Consider the following 22,098-nt stretch of genomic DNA (forward strand, 5'->3'; position numbering starts at 1 on the left):
CTGGTTTCACATGTTCAATATTACAAACAATTCGATTTTCTAACATGAAAATTAGAGGTCACGATAATAGCACACGTAGAACAGCAGCTTAGGAACCTGTGTAGGAAAGCACGTGAAGATAGGAGACAAGTTCTTTCTTCCAAAAAGTAGAAATATTAAATATTAAACATGAGATGACCTCCTCCTACCCTCAGTATGGTGTAAGAACAAATGTTAAATCTTTCATACTTGAGATTTTAAAATTGAGTATTTTTGAAATGACATCATGAGGGTGTTTTAACTATGAATGTATGTGTCTTTCTTTATTATTTTCACCCCAGATATTATCCAAAATCATAACACATGGTGGACACTCTTACTCTATGCTAAGCAGCATTTTTAGCACAAGTATTACCTCATTCTCATAACTGCTCTATGAAGTGAGTACTATTATTATGCTTATTTTCAGGGGGCACAGAGAGATAAATAACTTGTCAAGGGCCACACAGCTGATAACTGAGGCAACTGGGATTTGGACCCATTCAGTCTGGTTCTAGAGTCTGTATGCTTAACACAAACTAGCACTAAACTATACATTTTAAATTCTTAATTTATAGTGTCACTTGTGATCAGTATCGATACTGCATGGTAGCTCACAGAATAGTTTTGAGCCTGCTTTATCATAATATTTTATATGTAAAACATCAATGTTTTTAAAAAAATCCCCCATAATTAAATGAATATCTAGTACTTGATCCTGAAAATGTGACATAGACCTTCAGGATAAAGCAATAAAAAATTTCCATGAAGATAATAAAAAGTATTATTCATGATGGAATCTTCTCTTTTATGGGCGTGATGATGAGACACAACTACAGATAAAATGTCACACTCCTCCACTCCTCAAATTCAGGAGGAGTGCAAGTGACTATAAGCTGCAGTGGTGCATGTATTTGGAGAGGAAAGGGTGAAGAATGTTTAAAGACCTGGCTCAGGGGGCATCAGAGTTACTGATACAGAATCCAGGCATTTCAACATACTGCTGTATCCTTTAGGACTTAAGTTCCTCCATTTTCCTGATCTATAAACTGGGAGAATAAGGGGTCATACCTGCTAGAGTTTCAGTAAAGATTACATAATACAAAATATATAAAGCACCAAGCAGATGCCTGTTGTGTAAGACACGCTTTACCTACATGGACTCACCATGAAGTTCCTTCACTAAACTCACATATGCTTTTCAGAATCTGCCAAGTTGTCTTTTAAAAACTGCTTGCCCAACTTGTTAGCAACAACTCTGAAAGAAGGAATTCTCACGATTATCTTCTATCCTGGATTCATAAAGCCCCAGGAAGGCATATGGTATTATACAAACATTAAATAATAATACGTTCTGCTCTGCTTACCAAATTAAATCAAGTTCTAAATGCAGCACATGCAGAGTGAAAATGGCTGCCGATAAGAAGAAATTTTGGTGTTGAAATTTGTGTTTCTGTTACATAAAATGTTGTAGAATGATGTACCAATGGAAGAATGGAAGGAAAACTTGGAATATGGATGAAATTTTAAAAAATACTTTCTTCTTTATATATAAAAACATAGATTAGTGGTTATAATATTTATTTACTCACTGTGTGAATTTAATCATGTAACAGATTCTCTGTGACTGACTTTATATGTGAAATGGACATACTAATGATACTTACCTTATAGGTTTGTGATGAGAAAAATTAATTAATGAATAAAATATACAGAGTAGTGGCTTACACAGAGTAAGTGCTTGATGTTAGCCATAATTATTATTTCTTCTACTTATGTTACACTTTCCACAGGTATTTTATAACGCAAGTATAAGTTGGTTATTTTATAGCATCGTATCTCCCCTTCTACCAGCTTTGTCAATAAATAAAAGGGATGCAGCCAAAATGAAAGTGGGTATTGCAGTAATTATGATGGTGATATCTCACTTTCATAAATTCTCTCTTGGTGAGAATTGGAAGTAAAGAAAAAGAAGCCTCTAAGTTACTGAAATAGTTATTTGCAAAATACTTGTGTTGACTCAGACCAAATTACTCATATTTTACAGACATTTCTGAAACAATTCTCTGTTTTGAGGCTTTTGACCTATAGCTAATAAAAGAAGACTGTTTTTAAATACTCCATGATCTAGGAGCTGAGCCAGGGATTTTACATGAGCTATTTTATTTAATCTTTGCAAATCACTATGAGGAAGTTTATTAGTTTTCTATTGTTATAACTCATTACCACAAATGCAGAGGCTTAAAACAATACAAATTAATTTTCTTGCAGGTCTGGACATCAGAAGTCAAAAATCAGTTTCTAAACTGGACTAAAATCAAGGTGTTGGCAGGCCTGCTTTCCTTCTGGAGATTCTAGGGGAGAACTTGTTTCCCTGCCTTTTCTAGCTTCTAGAGGTCGACTGTATTCTTCAGCTTGTGTCCCCCTTTCTCCATCTTCAAGGCATATCACTCCAACTCTGCTTCCGTTTTTATATCTTCTCTCTATTACTTTGATTCTTCTGCTTCCCACTTATGTGGATCCTCGGATTACATTGGCCCACTTGGATGATCCAGGATAATATCATCTCCCCATCTCAAGATCTTTAATTTAATCACATCCTCACAATGCCTTTTAACATGTAAATTAACATGTTCACAGAAGATGGGGATAGGACATAACATCTTTGAAGGCAGGGGATTATTTTTCAGCCTACTGCAGCTAGATAGTATTATACTCATTTTGTGGATGAAGAAAAATGTAATAATTATTAACTCCATTAATACACTGAGAAACAAAAATTCAGAAAGGTTGAATAATTTATTCAAATTCACAAAACCAAAACGTGGGCACCGGCATACTAATGTAGGTCCTTTTGACCCTAATGCTGTTTCCACTACACAATTCTGCCCCCAAAGTAGGAAAAAATGATAAAGGAAGGACTCCCTCCTTAAGGGTAAATTTTTTTTTCATTTTCTTTATGAGTTAAAAATATTTATTAAATATATATTGAATAGCTAACTACATGTAAGACCCAATTTTAAGTGCTGGGAAAAAATATGAATCAGACCAAATCAGTAACTACTAGGTAATCTCATATCTTCCCATATATTTGAATACTTATAACTCTTAAATCTATATCTACAATCCTGACCAAATTCAACTACCTAATTGATAGCTCCATTTTTATGTTCAATAAACCTTGTCAATTTGCCATGTCTGGAACTGAACTAGCCTTCTCCACCTCAGGCAACAGCACCACCATATTTCCCTCCCTCAGCATCCTCTAATCAATAATCAAATACTTAAACTGTCTCAAAAATGTTTCATAATTTCATTAACTTCTTATTTTCATTACCCCCAGACTTCTAACTGGTATCTTCATTTACATTCTTGCATTGCCTCAATCTAATCTCCATACATAAATTGGCATGATCTCTTTAGAAAATAAATTAGATTATATCACATCCAGGACAAAATACTTCAATATCCACTGCATTTATAATAAAATCCAAATTTTTCATGCTACACAGTGTTACCACATACCTTGCTCTGTTTAGGACATTTGTGTGCCTGTTGTCCTGGCATAACTAGTAATAGAGCCTCCTTTCACTCTTAAACTTGCTCATTTGGATGACAAATTACCTGGTCACCATATATATAGGGCTCTGTGTTATCTTTCCTCTGCCTAAATTTCTTCCCATAGCCAAAGTCCCTCTCGGGACTCAGTGGGGTCTGTCCTTAAGTCTCCCCTGTAATTATTTTTCTTCAAAATCTAAACCAAAGTGTTTAATCCTATACCTAGTTGTTTTATTTGTTGAATGTTTGTTTTTACCATTAGACACCTCAGTCTACATAGTACCTGGCACATGGTAGGTGTCCACACATATTTATTAAAAGATTAATGACTAAACAAATATGCCATATAGTCAGAGAGTTATATAAACACGCAGTATAACGTTTAAATAATACAATACAAACTAACACAGAAGAGAAGGAAGTCACTTCTGTTTAGAGAGAAAAGAGTTTGACTTCACAAGGGGAGGAAGCCCAGTCAGTGTTGACGGATGAAAAACATCATGCTCTGTGAATCAAGAAGCTATAAGAAAAGATTTCTAAGCAGAAGGAATGTCATTTACAAAGGCAAAAAGATTTTAAAACAGTGTGATTATTCAGGGAACTCAAAGTAGCTTCTATTATTAGAGTGTACAGCCTTGCATAAATGATATATTAATGCCATGAATCCCTAAGGACAAAACCTAAACTATGGAGAAGACTGCAGGAAATATAGAGAAGAACTAAGAAATTCAAAACTTAGTTTTGTTTTCATTTATAGTGCTAGGATGATTTGAGAATGTCTATTGCACATTTAGCTCCCCTTATAAATTATAGAAGTTCTTAGATAATTAAATCAGTTTTTGAAGAGTGACATTTCAAATTTCATTACTGTAAAGAATCCTCTCAGTTGTGAGTTTGCCATGTGATATTCACAAAATTGTAATACACGGTCCATAAGGAAACTATATCAAGATTTATGGTACAGAAAACTCAACTGGGCTTTTCCCTCAAATAATTTTTTGGGTTTGCATTTTAAGAATTTTCTCAAATTTCTTCTTTGGTTGATGTATTTTTATTCACTCTCAGATTGTAAAAAGAAATAGGCTAAAACTACTGGATTAACATTTTGGCATTTATATTATGCAAATGTTAAAATGATCCGATCTGTAGAATTAATAGAACATCAGGTCATATTTTGATGTAAATAAGAGTTGGAATAGTGAATTAAAACTCATCTCAGACCTATTTATCTTGGTATAGAAAATTGTAATGGTTTCTTTGAACTTAAAATATGCACTCCAAAGTTGCACACTGGTGGACTACAGGATGTGAAAGCTTTGTTTGGCTCCCAGGGTGCTTCAAAAGTTTGAGTCAAGGTTTAAATTTAGAGAAAAATCCAGAATTCTGGCCCTTCCTGAAAGTTTTGAAGATCCGCTAACTCTGGTGGAAAAAAAAACATAGTCCCCAAGAGGCAAGTAAATGTTTTCTACTTCACATAGAACCATCTCCTTCCATCACCCCAGGTACTGAAATCCACACCACTCTCCTTACATACGTTATATGACTGAGACCTTGTGCCAGACAAAAAAAAAAAACAAAAAACAAAACCAGAAACAACAACAAACAAACAACTATTAAAGACCAATCGAGAGTTATCAAAATGTCCAGAAAAATGTTTAGAATTTGATCATTTGTAATTCTGAGAATTGAACGTACATGTTATGCTAACAAAATCATCTAAAAATGGAACAACTCAAACCTTCAATCTTTCCCTTCTTGAATTTTGTTAACTAAACTATACCTAAACAACAACAAAAACAACAACAAAGCCAAGCAAATCCAGTATAACAATTTTTCCTCCTGACCAATAAGTTATTTGTTTTGGTATCTGGTCAATATAACACAAACAGCACAGTACAATAACCCCAAAATATATAAATAGATTATGAGATTGATCTGTGGTTTGAATGAAAATACCTCCCTATAATATATCTTTCAATATAGCAAATACAATTTATTTTATTTAAATAGATTGAATACCCAAACTGTTCTAGATTAGGAAATATAAAGGCAGAAGTGATGGGCACTTACCTTAGCTATCTGGACACACCAATTAAGCAATAGCTGGGATCCAATGTTATCCTTGTGTTCATGGACATAATCCAACAGGCAGCCATGGGGCATAAGCTGTGTAACCAGCTGAATGGTTGGGCTTAGACAGACACCCAATAACCGGACTAAGTGTGGATGGTCCATACTTGCCATGATCAGAGCTTCCTAAGAGAAAAAAACATAACACCATTATTTAAACTCAAAGTTCTTTACCATTATAGTTACTTGCCCTGTACTAATGGTGTTGATAATGATTTTGAAAATGTACTCTCAATCAATGGAATCAATTAAAAGTGAAAAGACATTATTGTAGCTATTATATTTCTAAACTGGTTTAATTCAAGTGAAATTAAATGAAAAATAGACTATACAAAATGGGAAATGTTATAGAATAACTGCATATAAAATTAATAGCAGTATTTCCTCTTTTGTAATATGAATAATATTAGATTTTATTTACTGCCAAGTAAGTTGAAATTGAATCCTAATTTATACTGTAGATTTTTAACCTTTGATCTTTGGTTCTAGAGTCCAATAATCTGTACAAATGCACTTATTTGTATAAGGTGGCTCAGTTACAAATAAGGCGATTCAAAGTTAACTCATTCATTATTGGCATGGATTCAGACAGCATACACAGGTGTAATTTATAAATTATAAATATCATTATAAACAATTACAAACAATATGCCTATTGTGAATTTATGCAGAAAAATAAACATTTTAATAAGACATTTTGCTCCATAACTTTGCTTTTACTCAAATTTATTTCATTTTCAAAATTATAAGTGATGTTTATTCATAGAACCATAAAATTTGAGAGCTAGGCGAGATTGTAAAAATTTGTGTACTCCAATTTTGTCATTTCATGAAGTGAGAAAACAGTTCTAACCTCTTTTTCATAATCATAAAGGCAGCTTTGCTTAATGGAGATAAAGTGTGGACATATGATGGTTATTTAGCACATCCTAAAGTTAGCCTTCAATCAACAGTTATTTTAAGTATCTTTAGTCCAATTTGAAACTGATATGACCTTATACACACACACAGAGTGGGTGACACATCCATGGCAATTTATTATCTATCAGTTACCTATATGCAGGTATGAGACTGTTCATTGTACTATTCTTGAATATTTTTTGTAGCTTTGAAAAGTTTCAAACAAATACTTGAAGACAGAGAGCTATATTGAGCTTCTCTTTAAGACAGCATGGCAGATTGATATACACATTTACCTCCATTTCCTCTCAATTCTACCATTTTAACAACAAAGTAATTAATAAAAAGCCAGAAACCAATAATCACAAGAAGAAATGAGGATGGAATGCTAAAAGTAGGAAGTGGCTTACTAGTAGTAAGTGACTTAGCAAACATAAGAAATCTGAAGCCTAACTTAGTAGGGGGAAAACTGAAAAGAAATCCAATTTTCCCCACTCGTGTACACACCAAAGGTTCATTAGTGTTACACCACAAACCACTATACATAAATGGAGCAGGAGGGACGGACTTCATCAGGATTTTTTCAAAGTCCATTTAGGATGCACTTAGACTACAGATCTCCTCTCCCCTTCATCCTTAGGAGAGGCTAAACCAAAGGGATTGTGGACTGAATATCAGGCAGTGGAAAGAGAAATACTCTGGTGAAAATAGTAGGATAATGTAAATTTATATATGGTGAAAGTTGGGGCCACACTCCAGTTTCTTCTCCCAAATGGAGCTGTGACTTCAAACTTCTGGAAGTTTTGTTTAAACCTCAAATTCTACATCCAGCAAAATTTGAACCAATTGAGTAAATATACAGACATATCTGTTCTTAAAAATGATTATCTCACGTTTCCTTTCTCTGTTAGATGTGCTCATTTAATAAAAGGTGGAAGGCAGTTTAAAAAGTACATTTAATTGAGGAAACAAGGAAATGACAGAAGGGATACTCCAGAATAAAAGCTATACAGAAGCCTGAGATAGTAGCCAGTCCAGACTGGAGTAGGACATATTGCTCTGGAAAAGATGATGCAAGAAGATGGAAGTGATAGAAAACCTAATGAGCTTAAAATGCATTAAGAGTATACATATTTTCCTAGCAGAATCTGAACATCAAATTAGTGATAGATACGCAGAAAACTAAGCAAAAGTAAAATAAAGAAATGAATTTGAGGTAAAACACAAAATACACACCAGAAAAGAAAGTCATCGTAATTACTATAAAGCAGTGGTCCCTAACATTTTTGGCACCAGTGATCGTTTTCATGGAAGACAATTTTTCCATGGACCAGGGGCAGGCAGGGGGATGGCTCAGGATGATTCAAGTGCATTACATTTATTGTGCACTTTATTTTTATTACATTGTAATATATAATGAAATAATTATACAACTCACCATAATGCAGAATCAGTGGGAGCCCTGAGCTTGTTTTCACTTGCCACTCACTGATAGGGTTTTGATATGAGTCTGCAAGCAATTGATTTGTTATAGTCTCTGTGCAGTCAAACCTTTCTGCTAATGATAATCTGTATTTGTAGCTGCTCCCCAGCACTAACATCACCACCTCAGCCCCACCTCAGATCATCAGGCATTAGATTCTCATAAGGAGCGTGCAACCCAGATCGCTCACATGTGCAGTTCACAGTAGGGTTTGCGCTCCTATGAGAATCTAATGCAGCCACTGACCTGTCAGGAGGCGGAGCTCAGGCGGTTATGCGAGCGATGGGGAGCGGCTGTAAATACAGATGAAGCTTCGCTCTCTCACCTGTCACTCCCTTCCTGCTGTGTGGCCTGGTTCCTAACAGGCCACAGACCACTACAGGTCTGTGGCCTGGGGGTTGGGGACATCTGCTATAAAGCACAGCTGCAGCTGGGAGTCGTTATATAAGCATAACAACATAAACATGAAACAATATAAGAAAATATCATATGACTATATTGGAAAATGAAGAAAAGGAAGATATATTTCTGCAAGGTGGTGATGGGAAGGAAGTGAAGTACACTCCTGTTGTTCACAATGAAAAGTTAGTATATGATGCATAAAACTGAAAAATCAAGAGTTGACATTATAAGCATATTATTTAGATAGAGAGTTAAGTAAAAGAAGAAATTGCTGAAAACTGAAAGTGATTACTTTGGGCAGTGTAAAATGGGGGCAGGGAAGGAAAAGAGGGTCACTAGTGACTGCTGTCTTTCACCATTATTAGCCTTGTAGGACATTATACACTTTTAACCTCCACTACTATTTGAGTAGTGTTGAGTTCAGCTGAGTCTAAAGATTATTCATAATTATGGGGTAAGTCTGACAGAGTATATAGATTTTACTGGATCCAGCCAGGGTCTTACGTGAAATATAACACTTTATTTTTTGAAGAAGGAAGGGTGGGGCAGTATGAATACCTGTCCAGAGAAGGGAGAGATATGAGGCTAAACAGAAGAAATAAGCTGGTAAGGGGGTTTCAGCCTAACTCAAGGCACATTATTTTTGATGTTTTTGAGGGCAGAAGCTGAAATTGTTGTTTTTCAGGTGGCTTCCAAGTAGATTAGGTCTTCAAATTCCTCCTTCCCCAGCAGCCCCAGGGAACCAGGTGAGTCAGAGAACAAAGGAGAGCACCAGTTTCTCTGCCTCTTTGCTGAGCCCACCACCACTGCAACACCTTGAGAACTGACAGCCCAGGAACCACTGTCCCTACCTCCAGCAAGGACAGTGGTATCCTCAGGTGGTACCAGTCAAACGGTCCCGAGGTAGGACCTCGCGGTGGCTCAGAGAAAAGAGAAGCTCCACATGGAGACCAGAGCTGGTGAGAAAAGACACTGTAGATACTACAGGGTGACTGCAACTGGGAGACTGTTGTGTAAGATCATATGAGACACGCAGCCCTCCCCAAACTATCTGGGAAGACTTCCACTGAAGTTGGAGTTTCTGCACAATTGCAAAGCCAGAAATTTGAGTTATTGCTACTAATATGGCTCTATTTGGATCCATGAGGTGGAAACATTTTGGTTTTGCTTCCTGTATATTTCAGTCAACATTTGAAATAAAGCAAACTAATATAATTATAAGGAGAGTACAAATAGAAACATTAGCCAAGTTGCATTATCTATTATTTAATGTAGTATTTTTATTAACTAATTAAATAGTAATTAACATTAATATTAAAAGCATAAAGCAGAGGGTTCCTTCACTGAATTATGACATGCACACATATAAATATACACATAGACACCAACAAACAAGCAAAACATAATTAAATTAAATATCTAACTCAATCAAGTACCAACTTAGATATTTAATTAGATATTAAATATTAGATATCTGATTAAATTAAACGTATGCTAATTGCATTCTCTCTATTTCTCTTCTGGTGGCTCTAGTTTTTCATGTCCATCAAATCTACCCAGGTTTATCACTATAAGGGTAGCTTTCCAAGCCCCACTCCCAGATAATCAGGTCTAGAAGTAAATCAGAATCTACATTTGTAGCAAGCTCCCTAGGAGAAATTACTGTAGGAAACATAGAACTTTGAGAACCCCTGGAACATCTCCATCAAATGTATGTTTCTATCATCCATTGCAAAGGAAGTAACATGCAACAGTTGTTTGATCCTCATTGTAACTCTAGGAAGCAAAGGAGGCAGCCATTCTCAGCTGTAACATAAGGAAACCAAGGCTGAGCAGAATTACTGCCCCAGGTCATATGATGTGTAGGCAGCAGGATCAGTGTTAAGACTCGGGTTTTCTGATTCTTAGTACAGTGTTATTTCTTAGGACAGTAAAAATACTGTAATTTTTAAATTTCCATTCCATCAGCACTTCGAACTGTAGATGCTTATCTTATTAACAAGAAGACAGCACCAAACACCTGACTTTAGCCATACCTGAGTGAATTGGGTCAAATTATATTGATACTTTAGTTCCCGAGGAGCAACTCAAGCAACAGATTTGCACCTACAGGTAAACTGCCATCACTTACAATATGCTTTCAGAAAAAGCCGAAGAAAATATATTTCTCTGATTTCCTGTGAGTATTATTTGGTACAGGCCATTTCCTATGATATAGAACATCGTGAAATTTAAGGTAAAAGAAAGATTTTAAGGTTATTTCAGGCCTTTTTCAGGACGAAATATATAAACAAATTTTTTTCTTTTACAACGCAAGGAGTAATGATATTTCCATTCTAAATATGCATGTGAAAAGTTTACATCAGAAGAGTGTAAAAAAGTCGCATGAAAGTTCTCTTTTAAAAAATCTATTAGTAAGTCCTGGCAAAAAAGCTGGGGTTGTATTAAGGAAAATTGCTCATCACACTACAAAGAGTATTTGAAACCAAATTGCAGAGTATTTGCATAACAGTTCTCTTTTTTTGAGAAAGAAAAAATGAACACGACACTAATTGTAGGTTTTATTTTTTCATAAAGGAAATAGCAGATGGCTTTTTTGGGGGATAGGGGAAGAAATAAAAAGAAGAGAATGTGGATTCATTTAGAGTGATGAGTAGGATGGAAAGGGAAAAAAATTCAATATTTTAATAATGGAGTGTTAGGTTTCAATAAATTACTCTATGTTAAAATTAATAACATCCTTTGTTACCTATCTCTGTGTGGGGCCTATGGAAGCAATTTTGGAATCTTTGCTGCTGTCACTAGAAAATGTCACCAAAGGCCACTGGAATACATACAAGTTGACAGGTATATTATCTATTTTTCCAGAAATGAAATTATTTTCTGTCTTTGTTTTCCCTTTTGCTTTACAAAATTTTTCTTGTAGGTGAATTAAATAGTTTTCTCATTGGACAGAGAGGAAGGCTGTAACAGGTGCTACACTGAAAACTCTAAAGCAGAAACATTTTTCTTTACAATGAGTTCTGGTTTCAATACGGACATTTTTTTTAGACTATCAAGGGATGACCAGGGCATAGATAAAAAGCTCTGAAACATATGTGCCATTATTCCCTAGCCTATGCTATTTGTATTTCTATTTTATTCTGAAGGAAAGACATCTCTGTACAATAATAAAAGTGAGCAATACCATTTGTCACACTAAGTCATCATTTTGCCCAGCCTTCAGATGTTACACCTTGCCACTTAAACTCGTTTTCTCACTCATGCTGGTTAGTAGTTTTACAAAAAGAAAACAAAAAACAAAAAACAAAAAACATATGGTCATTGAAAACTTATGGGCTATTCTGTTTTTGAAAAATGTTAACTTCAGCCAAACTTTCACTGTTTCATTATGTCTATGGACCATTAATTCAATACCCTCCCGCTGAAAATGGGGAAAATCTCACTGCACCAGGGATAAGGAAGATAAAAAAAGGGGGATAGAGAAAAAGAAAGGATAAACAATTAATACAGGCATATAAAATTGTGCTTAATGAAACTGTCAGCAGACTTATGCATGCTTAAAACAAATGCCTCTCCTAAAGATAGAGGGGGTGATGATGACGAAGAGAACAAAGGAGATAATAGTGATGGCAGTGATGAAAAATGAGATAAAATTATTGGTCCATAATAGTGTTTTACAAATCTGTTTTGCTGCAGATGGTACCCAGATAATAAAATAAATGAAATCTGCATCTGTTCCCTCATGTCTAGAATAAATAATAATTTACTAGTGCAAGTAGGTGAGCAGTAATTAGACTGAATTAATATGCCATCAGTTTAAGTGTGTCTACATTGCTCAGTGGCACTCCTTTCAAATCCCTGGTATCATTTTTGTGAACTTGAACACTCAAATTAGGATCCTTCTAACTTTTGGAGTCAGCAGTTTTCCATCTCTGTTCTCCATCATTCACCCATTTGCTGGCTGAATTTTAGATCTACATATTACTTAACAATGCTACACAATTAAGACCTTTGTGAATAATTTTATACAAGGTAGAATTTTACTTTCTGACTGTGTTTTCTATCTTCCCCCTACCCCTAGGTATACTGAATTTCCCTCTATCCTTATTATATTTTCCTATCCTATGGTATACATTTATTCACTTAAGATATTTATTGAGGACCTGCTATGTGCCTAGCACTGTGATTGAAGCTTCTCTATCCTCATGAAGCTTTCATTCACCTGGGAGAGGCAACCAATATACAGGAAAACCTAATAAATATAAAACAGATGTATAAATAAGTATAAACTGCATTAAGGGTTATGAGGAAAATAGAGTATTGCAATAGATAATAAAATGGAGGTGGCAGAGCTACTTTAGATAAGGGTAGTCAAAAAATGTGCCCTGAGATCAGAATTATGAGAAGTCAGATAGACAAATATGAAGAAAGAGACTAAGAGATTGGCAAATTTTGGAAGCTCTGAGAAGACCCATGTCTGGAATTTAGGAAGGGCTGCAATGGCATGAGATAAGACTGGAAATGTAGGTAGGGGCCAGACCGTGAAAGGCCTCTAAGTCATGGAAAGAAGACTGGATTTATTTTTAATAATTTAATTTTTTAATGCCTGTTTTCTGTTCTGCTTCACTTATCTCTCTCTCTTAGCCTGAACTCCAATGTTAACTATTATAATAAAGCATTTACCACCATCCTATAATTTTTCCCCCCGATATTCCCATTTTGATACCCCTTGGCCAAAGACAACTCCCACCATTTGAATTCTCAAACTTTCCAATGTTGTTAGAGAAAAGCATAGATTCATGGAGATTTGTCAAATCTCCTGACTTGATCCTCCAAAAATAGTCCTTGGTTTTAGTTTTTAATTTCTTATTGACTCTTTATTACATTTATTATGACCTGTATCTCTGAGCAGGAAAAGTCAAAAACAAACAAACAAACAAACAAAACACTTTCTACCTTTCACAATATTTACTCTGTAAAATGTGCTCTTGACATCTTTCCATTGTGTTCCTTTGGATAATTTTACCTTTGTTTATCTCTAGTATGACTTTATCTTCACTCCATATTGGCACATTCACTGTACCCACAAGTATATTTAGATGTCCTATATTCTAAAAATGAAAGTTCCTTCAATTTTTCCACTTCTCTACTTTGAGAATATTTGCTATTCTCATTGGCTATTTCTTCATTTTATAGTCTTTCACTCCTTAGGGGTCTAGTTTTTCTGCAACTTTCCTGCATCCTAACTATTCAAAGTACTCTTGAAAAAGTCACCAGTAACCTCCTTATCACTAGTCAACAGGTTATTCCCTCATTCTTAACTTTTTCCTGAGATTCTGCATGCTTTTACCTGACTGACAACCATTCTCTTTTGAAAATCTCTCTGTGATTGATGATAGCATTTTATTCTATCCTGAATCTTCAGTCTCTCTGAGTATTCTTATTACAGGTATTGGCACATGCTTTTCCCTCCCATACCTTAAATGTGGAAATGCCATCATAGCTTTGTCCCTAATATTCTTTGCTTTCGTCTGTAACCTCTTGCATCCTTATATCTTATAACTAAGAAATATGACAGAGTTATCAGAAACACATGGAATCAACTGCAGAATTCTGTGGTTTCTCAAGTTTAATAACATTGCTATTTAAAAGATGGAAAGCAAAATCCATCATGACCATATCCAAAATATCTGTGCAAAATACCTATCAAAATATCCAGACATGAGAATTATGCTGTGCCCATATTCCAACCATTCTTTTCAACTCCTGTAATTTCAACCGTCATCTCTGAGCAGAAATTAATAGGTCTTTATATAGGTATAGCTCCCTTATCGTGGTATCTATTCCATTTTTATTTGATTTATTTGTTAAATGTCCACCATCTCTAATGATTTCTCTGAGAGTAGTAATATTAGCTGATAATGTTATCAAACTCTTGTAGAGTGTATGGCTCTTAGTAAGGGGGCAATGCAATTTTATTAATAAATAAACAGAATCTGTATTATATTCCCCCCTCTCGTCCTACCTCATCTCAGGAATCAACTCATATTTCAAGTGCATTCTGGTCATCCTGATACAGATAAACTACTGGATATCAAATTTAAGACACAAAGTAAATTTCTCGATAAAAGCTTGTCTGCTAACTTTACCAATTTTGTAAATGTCAGAAGCATTTTCTAATTTGGATTGTAAAACTTAGATTCATATTTGGCATAGTCTTTTCTAATGTTTTCCATTCCACTCCATATCTAACATTGTGCCAAATCCCATTTATTGTTTATTCCAGTGTAGCTCAAATCTGTATCCTTCCATGAATTTTTTTTTTTTATACAGCAGGTTCTTATTAGTCATCAATTTTACACACATCAGTGTATGCATGTCAATCCCAATCGCCCAATTCATCACACCACCAGCACCACCGACCCCAAGGCTTTCCCCCTTTGGTGTCCATACGTTTGTTCTCTACATCTGTGTCTCAATTTCTGACCTGCAAACCAGTTCATCTGTACCATTTTTCTAGGTTCCACATATATGCGTTAATATACGATATTTGTTTTTCTTTTTCTGACTTACTTCACTCTGTATGACAGTCTCTAGATCCATCCACGTTTCAACAAATGACCTAATTTCATTCCTTTTTATGGCTGGGTAATATTCCACTGTATATATGTACCACATCTTCTTTATCCATTCGTCTGTCGATGGGCATTTAAGCTGCTTCCATGACCTGGCTATTGTAAATAGTGCTGCAATGAACATTGGGGTGCATGTGTCTTTTTGAATTATGGTTTTCTCTGGGTATATGCCCAGTAGTGGGATTGCTGGATCATATGGTAATCCTATTTTCAGTTTTTTAAGGAACCTCCATACTGTTCTCCATAGTGGCTGTATCAATTTACATTAACACCAACAATGCAACAGGGTTCCCTTTTCTCCACACCCTCTCCAGCATTTGTTGTTTGTAGATTTTCTGATGATGCCCATTCAAACAGGTGTGAGGTGGTACTTCATCGTAGTTTTGATTTGCATTTCTCTAATAATTAGTGATGTTTAGCAGCTTTTCATGTGCTTCTTCGCCATCTGTATGTCTTCTTCAGAGAAATGTCTATTTAGGTCTTCTGCCCTGGATTGGGTTGTTTGTTATTTCAATATTAGCTGCATGAGCTGTTTATATACTTTGGAGATTACTCCTTTGTCCGTTGATTCCTTTACAAATATTTTCTCCCATTCTGAGGGTTGCCTTTTCGTCTTCTTTATGGTTTCCTTTGCTGTGAAAAGCTTTTAAGTTTCATTAGGTCCCATTTGTTTATTTTTGTTTTTATTTCCATTACTCTAGGAGGTGGATCAAAAAAGATCTTGCTGTGATTTACGTCAAAGAGTGTTCTTCCTATGTTTTCCTCTGAGAGTTTTAGAGTGTCCGGTCTTACATTCAGGTCTCTAATCCATTTTGAGTTTATTTTTGTGTATAGTGTTAGGGAGTGTTCTAATTTCATTCTTTAACATGTAGCTCTCCAGTTTTCCCAGCACCATTTATTGAAGAGACTGTCTTTTCTCCATTGTATATCCTTGCCTCCTTTGTCATAGATTAGTTGACCATAGGTGCGTGGGTTTATCTCTGGACTTTCTATCTTGTTCCATTGATCTATATTTCTGTTTTTGTGCCAGTACCATATTGTCTTGATTACTGTAGCTTTGTAGTATAGTCTGAAGTCAGGAAGTCTGATTCCTCCAGCTCTGTTTTTTTCCCTCAAGACTGTTTTGGCTATTCGGGGTCTTTTGTGTCTCCATACAAATTTTAAGATTTTTTGTTCTAGTTCCGTTAAAAATGCCATTGGTAATTTGATAGGGATTGCATTGAATCTGTAGATTGCTTTGGGTAGTATAGTCATTTTCACAATATTGATTCTTGCAATCCAAGAACATGGTATATCTCTCCATCTGTTGGTATCATCTTTAATTTCTTTCATCAGTGTCTTATAGTTTTCTGCATACAGGTCTTTTGTCTCCCTAGGTAGGTTTATTCCTAGGTATTTGATTCTTTTTGTTGCAATGGTAAATGGGAGTGTTTCCTTAATTTCTCTTTCTGATCTTTTGTTGTTAGTGTATAGGAATGCAAGAGATTTCTGGGCATTAACTTTGTATCCTGCAACTTTACCAAATTCATTGATGAGCTCTAGGAGTTTTCTGGTGGCATCTTTAGGATTCTCTATGCATAGTTTCATGTCATCTGCAAACAGTGACAGTTTTACTTATTCTTTTCCAATTTGTATTCCTTTTATTTCTTTTTCTTCTCTGATTGCCGTGGCTAGGACTTCCAAAACTATGTTGAATAACAGTGGTGAGAGTGGACATCCTTGTCTTGTTCCTGATCTTAGAGGAAATGCTTTCAGTTTTTCTCCATTGAGAATGATGTTTGCTGTGGGTTTGTCATATATGGCTTTTATTATGTTGAGGTAGGTTCCCTCTATGCCCACTTTCTGGAGAGTTTTTATCATAAATGGGTGTTGAATTCTGTCAAAAGATTTTTCTGCATCTACTGAGATGATTATATGGTTTTTATTCTTCAATTTGTTAATATGGTGTATCACATTGATTGATTTGCGTATATTGAAGAATCCTTGCATCCCTGGGATAAATCCCACTTGATCATGGTGTATGATCCTTTTAATGTGTTGTTGGATTCTGTTTGCTAGTATTTTGTTGAGGATTTTTGCATCATATTCATCAGTGATATTGGTCTGTAGTTTGCTTTTTTTGTAGTATCTTTGTCTGGTTTTGGTATCAGAGTGATGGTGGCCTCATAGAATGAGTTTGGGAGTGTTCCTTCCTCTGCAATTTTTTGGAAGAGTTTGAGAAGGATGGGTGTTAGCTCTTCTCTAAATGTTTGATAGAATTCACCTGTGAAGCCATCTGGTCCTGGACATTTTTTGTTGAAAGATTTTTAATCACAGTTTCAATTTCATTACTTATGATTGGTCTGTTCATATTTTCTATTTCTTCCTGTTCAGTCTTGGAAGGTTATACCTTTCTAAGAATTTGTCCTTTTCTTCCAGGTTGTCCATTTTATTGGCATAGAGTTGCTTGTTGTAGTCTCTTAGGATGCTTTGTATTTCTGTAGTGTCTGCTGTAACTTCTCCTTTTTCATTTCTAATTTTATTGATTTGAGTCCTCTCCCTCTTTTTCTTGATGAGTCTGGCTAATGGTTTATCAATTTTGTTTATCTTCTCAAAGAACCAGCTTTGAGTTTTATTGATCTTTGCTATTGTTTTCTTTGTTTCTGTTTCATTTATTTCTGCTCTGATCTTTATGATTTCTTTCCTTCTGCTAACTTTGGGTTTTGTTTGTTCTTCTTTCTCTAGTTCCTTTAGGTGTAAGGTTACATTGTTTATTTGAGATTTTTCTTGTTTCTTCAGGTATGCTTGTATAGCTATAAACTTCCCTCTTAGAACTGCTTTTGCTGCATCCCATAGGTTTTGGATCGTCGTGTTTTCATTGTCATTTCTCTCGAGGTATTATTTTTGATCTCCTCTTTGATTTCTTCAGTGATCTCTTGGTTATTTAGTAAAGTATTGTTTAGCCTCCATGTGTTTGTGTTTTTACGGGTTTTTTTCCCTGTAATTTATTTCTAATCTCATAGCATTGTTGTAGAGATGCTTGATATGATTTCAATTTTCTTAAATTTACTGAGGCTTGATTTGTGACCCAAGATGTGATCTATCCTGGAGAATGTTCCGTGCGCACTTGAAAATAAAGTGTAATCTGCTGTTTTTGGATGGAATGTCTTATAAATATCAATTAAATCTATCTGGTCTATTGTGTCATTTAAAGTTTCTGTTTCCTTATTTATTTTCATTTTGGATGATCTGTCCATTGGTGTAAGTGAGGTACTAAAGTCCCCCACTATTATTGTGTTACTGTCAATTTCCTCTATTATAGGTGTTAACATTTGCTTTATTATTGAGGTGTGCCTATGTTGGGTGCATATATATTTATAATTGTTATATCTTCTTCTTAGATTGATCCTTTGATCATTATGTAGTGTCCTTCCTTGTCTCTTATAACATTCTTTATTTTAAAGTCTATTTTACCTGATATGAGTATTGCTACTCCAGCTTTCTTTTGATTTCCATTTGCATGGAATATCTTTTTCCATCCCCTCACTTTCAGTCTGTATGTGTCCTAGGTCTGAAGTGGGTCTCTTGTAGACAGCATATATATGGGTCTTGTTTTTGTATCCATTCAGCAAGCCTGTGTCTTTTGTTTGGAGCATTTAATCCATTCACGTTTAAGGTAATTATCGATATGTATTTTCCTATTACCATTTTCTTAATTGTTTTGGGTTTGTTTTTGTAGGTCCTTTTCTGCTCTTGTGTTTCCCACTTACAGAAGTTCCTTTAGCATTTGTTGTAGAGCTGGTTTGGTGGTGCTGAATTCTCTTAGCTTTTGCTTGTCTGTAAAGCTTTTGATTTCTCCATCAAATCTGAATGAGATCCTTGCCGGGTAGAGTAATCTTGGTTGTAGGTTCTTCCTTTTCATCATTTTAAGTATATCATGCCACTTCCTTCTGGCTTGCAGAGTTTCTGCTGAGAAATCAGCTGTTAACCTTATGGGAGTTCCCTTGTATGTTATTTGTCGTTTTTCCCTTGCTGCTTTCAATAATTTTTCTTTGTCTTTAATTTTTGCCAATTTGATTACTATGTGTTTCGGCGTGTTTCTCCTTGGGTTTATCCTGCCTGGGACTCTCTGCACTTCCTGGACTTGGGTGGCTATTTCCTTTCCCATGTTAGGGAAATTTTTGACTATAATCTCTTCAAATATTTTCTCGGGTCCTTTCTCTCTCTCTTCTCCTTCTGGGACCCCTATAATGTGAATGTTGTTGCATTTAATGTTATCCCAGAGGTTTCTTAGGCTGTCTTCATTTCTTTTCATTCTTTTTTCTTTATTCTGTTCTGCAGCAGTGAATTCCACCATTCTGTCTTCCAGATCACTTATCCATTCTTCTGCCTCAGTTATTCTGCTATTGATTCCTTCTAGTGTAGTTTTCATTTCAGTTATTGTATTGTTCATTTCTGCTTGTTTGTTCTTTAATTTCTTCTAGGTCTTTGTTAAACATTTCTTGCATCTTCTCAATCGTTGCCTCCATTCTTTTTCCGAGGTCCTGGATCATCTTCACTCTCATTTTTCTGAATTCTTTTTCTGGAAGGTTGCCTATCTCCACTTCATTTAGTTGTTTTTCTGGGGTTTTATCTTGTTCCTTCATCTGGTACGTAGCCCTCTGCCTTTTCATCTTGTCTATATTTCTGTGAATGTCGTTTCTGTTCCACAGGCTGCAGGATTGTAATTCTTCTTGCTTCTGCTGTCTGCCCTCTGCTAGTGTTGTGGGGGGTCTCCTGCAGAAGCAGAGGGTTGCTGTGGCTCACCGTGGGGACAAGGACACTGGAAGCAGAAGTTCTGGGAAGTACTCCTTGGCATGAGCCCTCCCAGTCTGCCATTAGCCCCACCAAAGAGCCTGTCCCTTCCATGTATTTTTAACCTGACTCCTAGTTAAGTTCAGACTCATATTGCTGTTGTAAAAAGAATGCTGATTTTTCCATTAACTCCAGTGTGTTTTTGCTGTAACTTACAAAAAAAAAAAATATCCTTGGCATTTTTTGGAGTCCTACATAGATACCCTTAACCTTGATGTACTCAATAAACATTTGTTGAGTTAAATTTGATATGTCGAAAAATGCAACACATTCTGTAATAAAGAAGGTTAGATTATACTCCCAGCTATGATGCTAGTGATCTGTGGGATTAACCTGCATATTTCTCTTTGCCCCTCCAGAGCCATTCTCCATCCTTCTCCACTTTGCCATGTGCCCAGCAAAACTGACCCAAATGGATGACAACAGGCTACCTTTTCTCTGTATTGGTTTCATTTGCGTTCAGCCAATAAAAAGAAGCAGCAGAAGACTAAAGAGAGAAGAGAGTGAGGTTGGTATTTATCCCTCACCCCCCACTTCCCTGCAGCCCTCTACTAAAAGTCACAGTGGTAATCTTTCTCTTGCTCCTTCAGGCCTAGCAGTTCTGTTACTAGTCTCGAGACACTTCAACAATCTATGCTGGTGTTCCTCAACCCTGCCTATACCTTTATAAAAACCCCTTTGTTAAACTCTCTCCCATTATTCCAACTTAATATACCATGTGTTTCCTGTTGGGGTTCTTCTGATGAGGTAAATTTGGGCAAGTCACATAACCTAAAACTTATTTGTTAAACGACAATTTTAAGTCACTGTTGGGCAAAAAATGGCATGTGTGCTACACCAGCACTCCCTCCCCTTGCCCATGGCAGAGACTGCTAAGCAATCATTGTGATGGGCTGATAATGAATCCCCAAATATGCCCACATCTTAATCCCAGAAACCTGTGAATCTTACCGTATTTGGAAAAAGGGTCTGTACAAATATGATTAAGTTAGGGATTTCGAGATGAAGAGATCATCTTGGATTATCTGGGTGGGTCCTCAATGTCCTCACAACTATCCTTATAAGAGAAAGGCATAGGGAAATTAGATACAGATACCAGAGGAGTCAGAGGTGAGAGTGATGCTTCCACAAGCTACGGAACATATGCAGCCACCAGACACTGGAGGAGGCAAGAAACAGATTTTCCTTTAGAGCTTCTGAAAAGCATGCAGCCCTACCAACGCCTTGACTTCAGAAGTCTCGCTTCCAGAAATGTGCTATAATGTTTCTGTGAAGTCAACGAGTCTGTGGTAGTTTGTTACAGCAGCCAAGGAAAACTAATACAATTACTGTATTCCTGCAAGGACTGGATGAGGACTCAAAATCCTTCTCCATCCAATGCTTTAGGCAACAAAAACCAACTTATTGGAAGGTAAAGGTGAGATTTAAACATTGTTGCCTTGATTTTATACATAGTTTTGCAATTAATGTTGCTGCCAAACCTTTTTTTAGTTTGGATGTACTATATTGGTCTAATCTAAATGATGCAGATACTTTTAATTCATTTAAAAATTAACATATATATATATGTAATAGCCAAATGATATAGTATAGGCAAAGAGCTTATCAGTGCCTAGTAGACTCTTAAAAATGTTAGTTACGTTTACATTTGTATTAAACTAATTATATTTGAAGGGAGTGAAATCATTGAGTAGTAAAGGCATGGCCAGGAGTCTGGAAAAAAAACTGCAGCCCCAGGGTAAGTGGGCACTTTGATCTTTTTTCAAGTATAGTAGGGCCATTTGGAATAAAAGGTAGGTAAATTGACCAAAAAATATTTTTTCTGTCAGCCCTTTATAAGCTATTCTTTTCTTATTTAAGCCCAGGGAGAGCTGGAAACATCTCTTCCTACTTTCAACATAAAGGTAATCATGAAACATTAGGAGAAGGCCAAAGGTAGCTTATGGAGTTGCAAGAGAACTTCAAGGACAACACAAATTTGTTCTGTAACAAATAGTAACCACAATAACAGTAATAACAGTAAATAGCAATTTGGGTTAAAGTAGATGATAAAGACTAAGAGGTACTGGTGAATGCTTATAGCTAGGGCAGAGACAATCGCTTACTGATTAATCTTAGCAAAGTTATAGAAAGAGA

General features: G+C 35.7%; 1 protein-coding gene across 4 annotated transcripts in view; it reads right to left on the bottom strand.

The window, feature by feature from the left end:
* The window catches only part of ERBB4 (erb-b2 receptor tyrosine kinase 4), a 1,123,927-nt gene that overhangs the window by 160,741 nt on the left and 941,088 nt on the right, over positions 1-22,098 (bottom strand). For all 4 annotated transcript variants that reach the window (XM_036858278.1, XM_036858280.1, XM_036858279.1 and 1 more), the window contains one exon: positions 5,647-5,832. In XM_036858278.1, the coding sequence (XP_036714173.1) occupies positions 5,647-5,832 (186 nt within the window). The remainder of the gene's footprint in view (positions 1-5,646; positions 5,833-22,098) is intronic.

This window comes from Balaenoptera musculus, chromosome 7 (genome assembly GCF_009873245.2).
Source record: "Balaenoptera musculus isolate JJ_BM4_2016_0621 chromosome 7, mBalMus1.pri.v3, whole genome shotgun sequence".
NCBI lineage: Eukaryota > Metazoa > Chordata > Mammalia > Artiodactyla > Balaenopteridae > Balaenoptera > Balaenoptera musculus.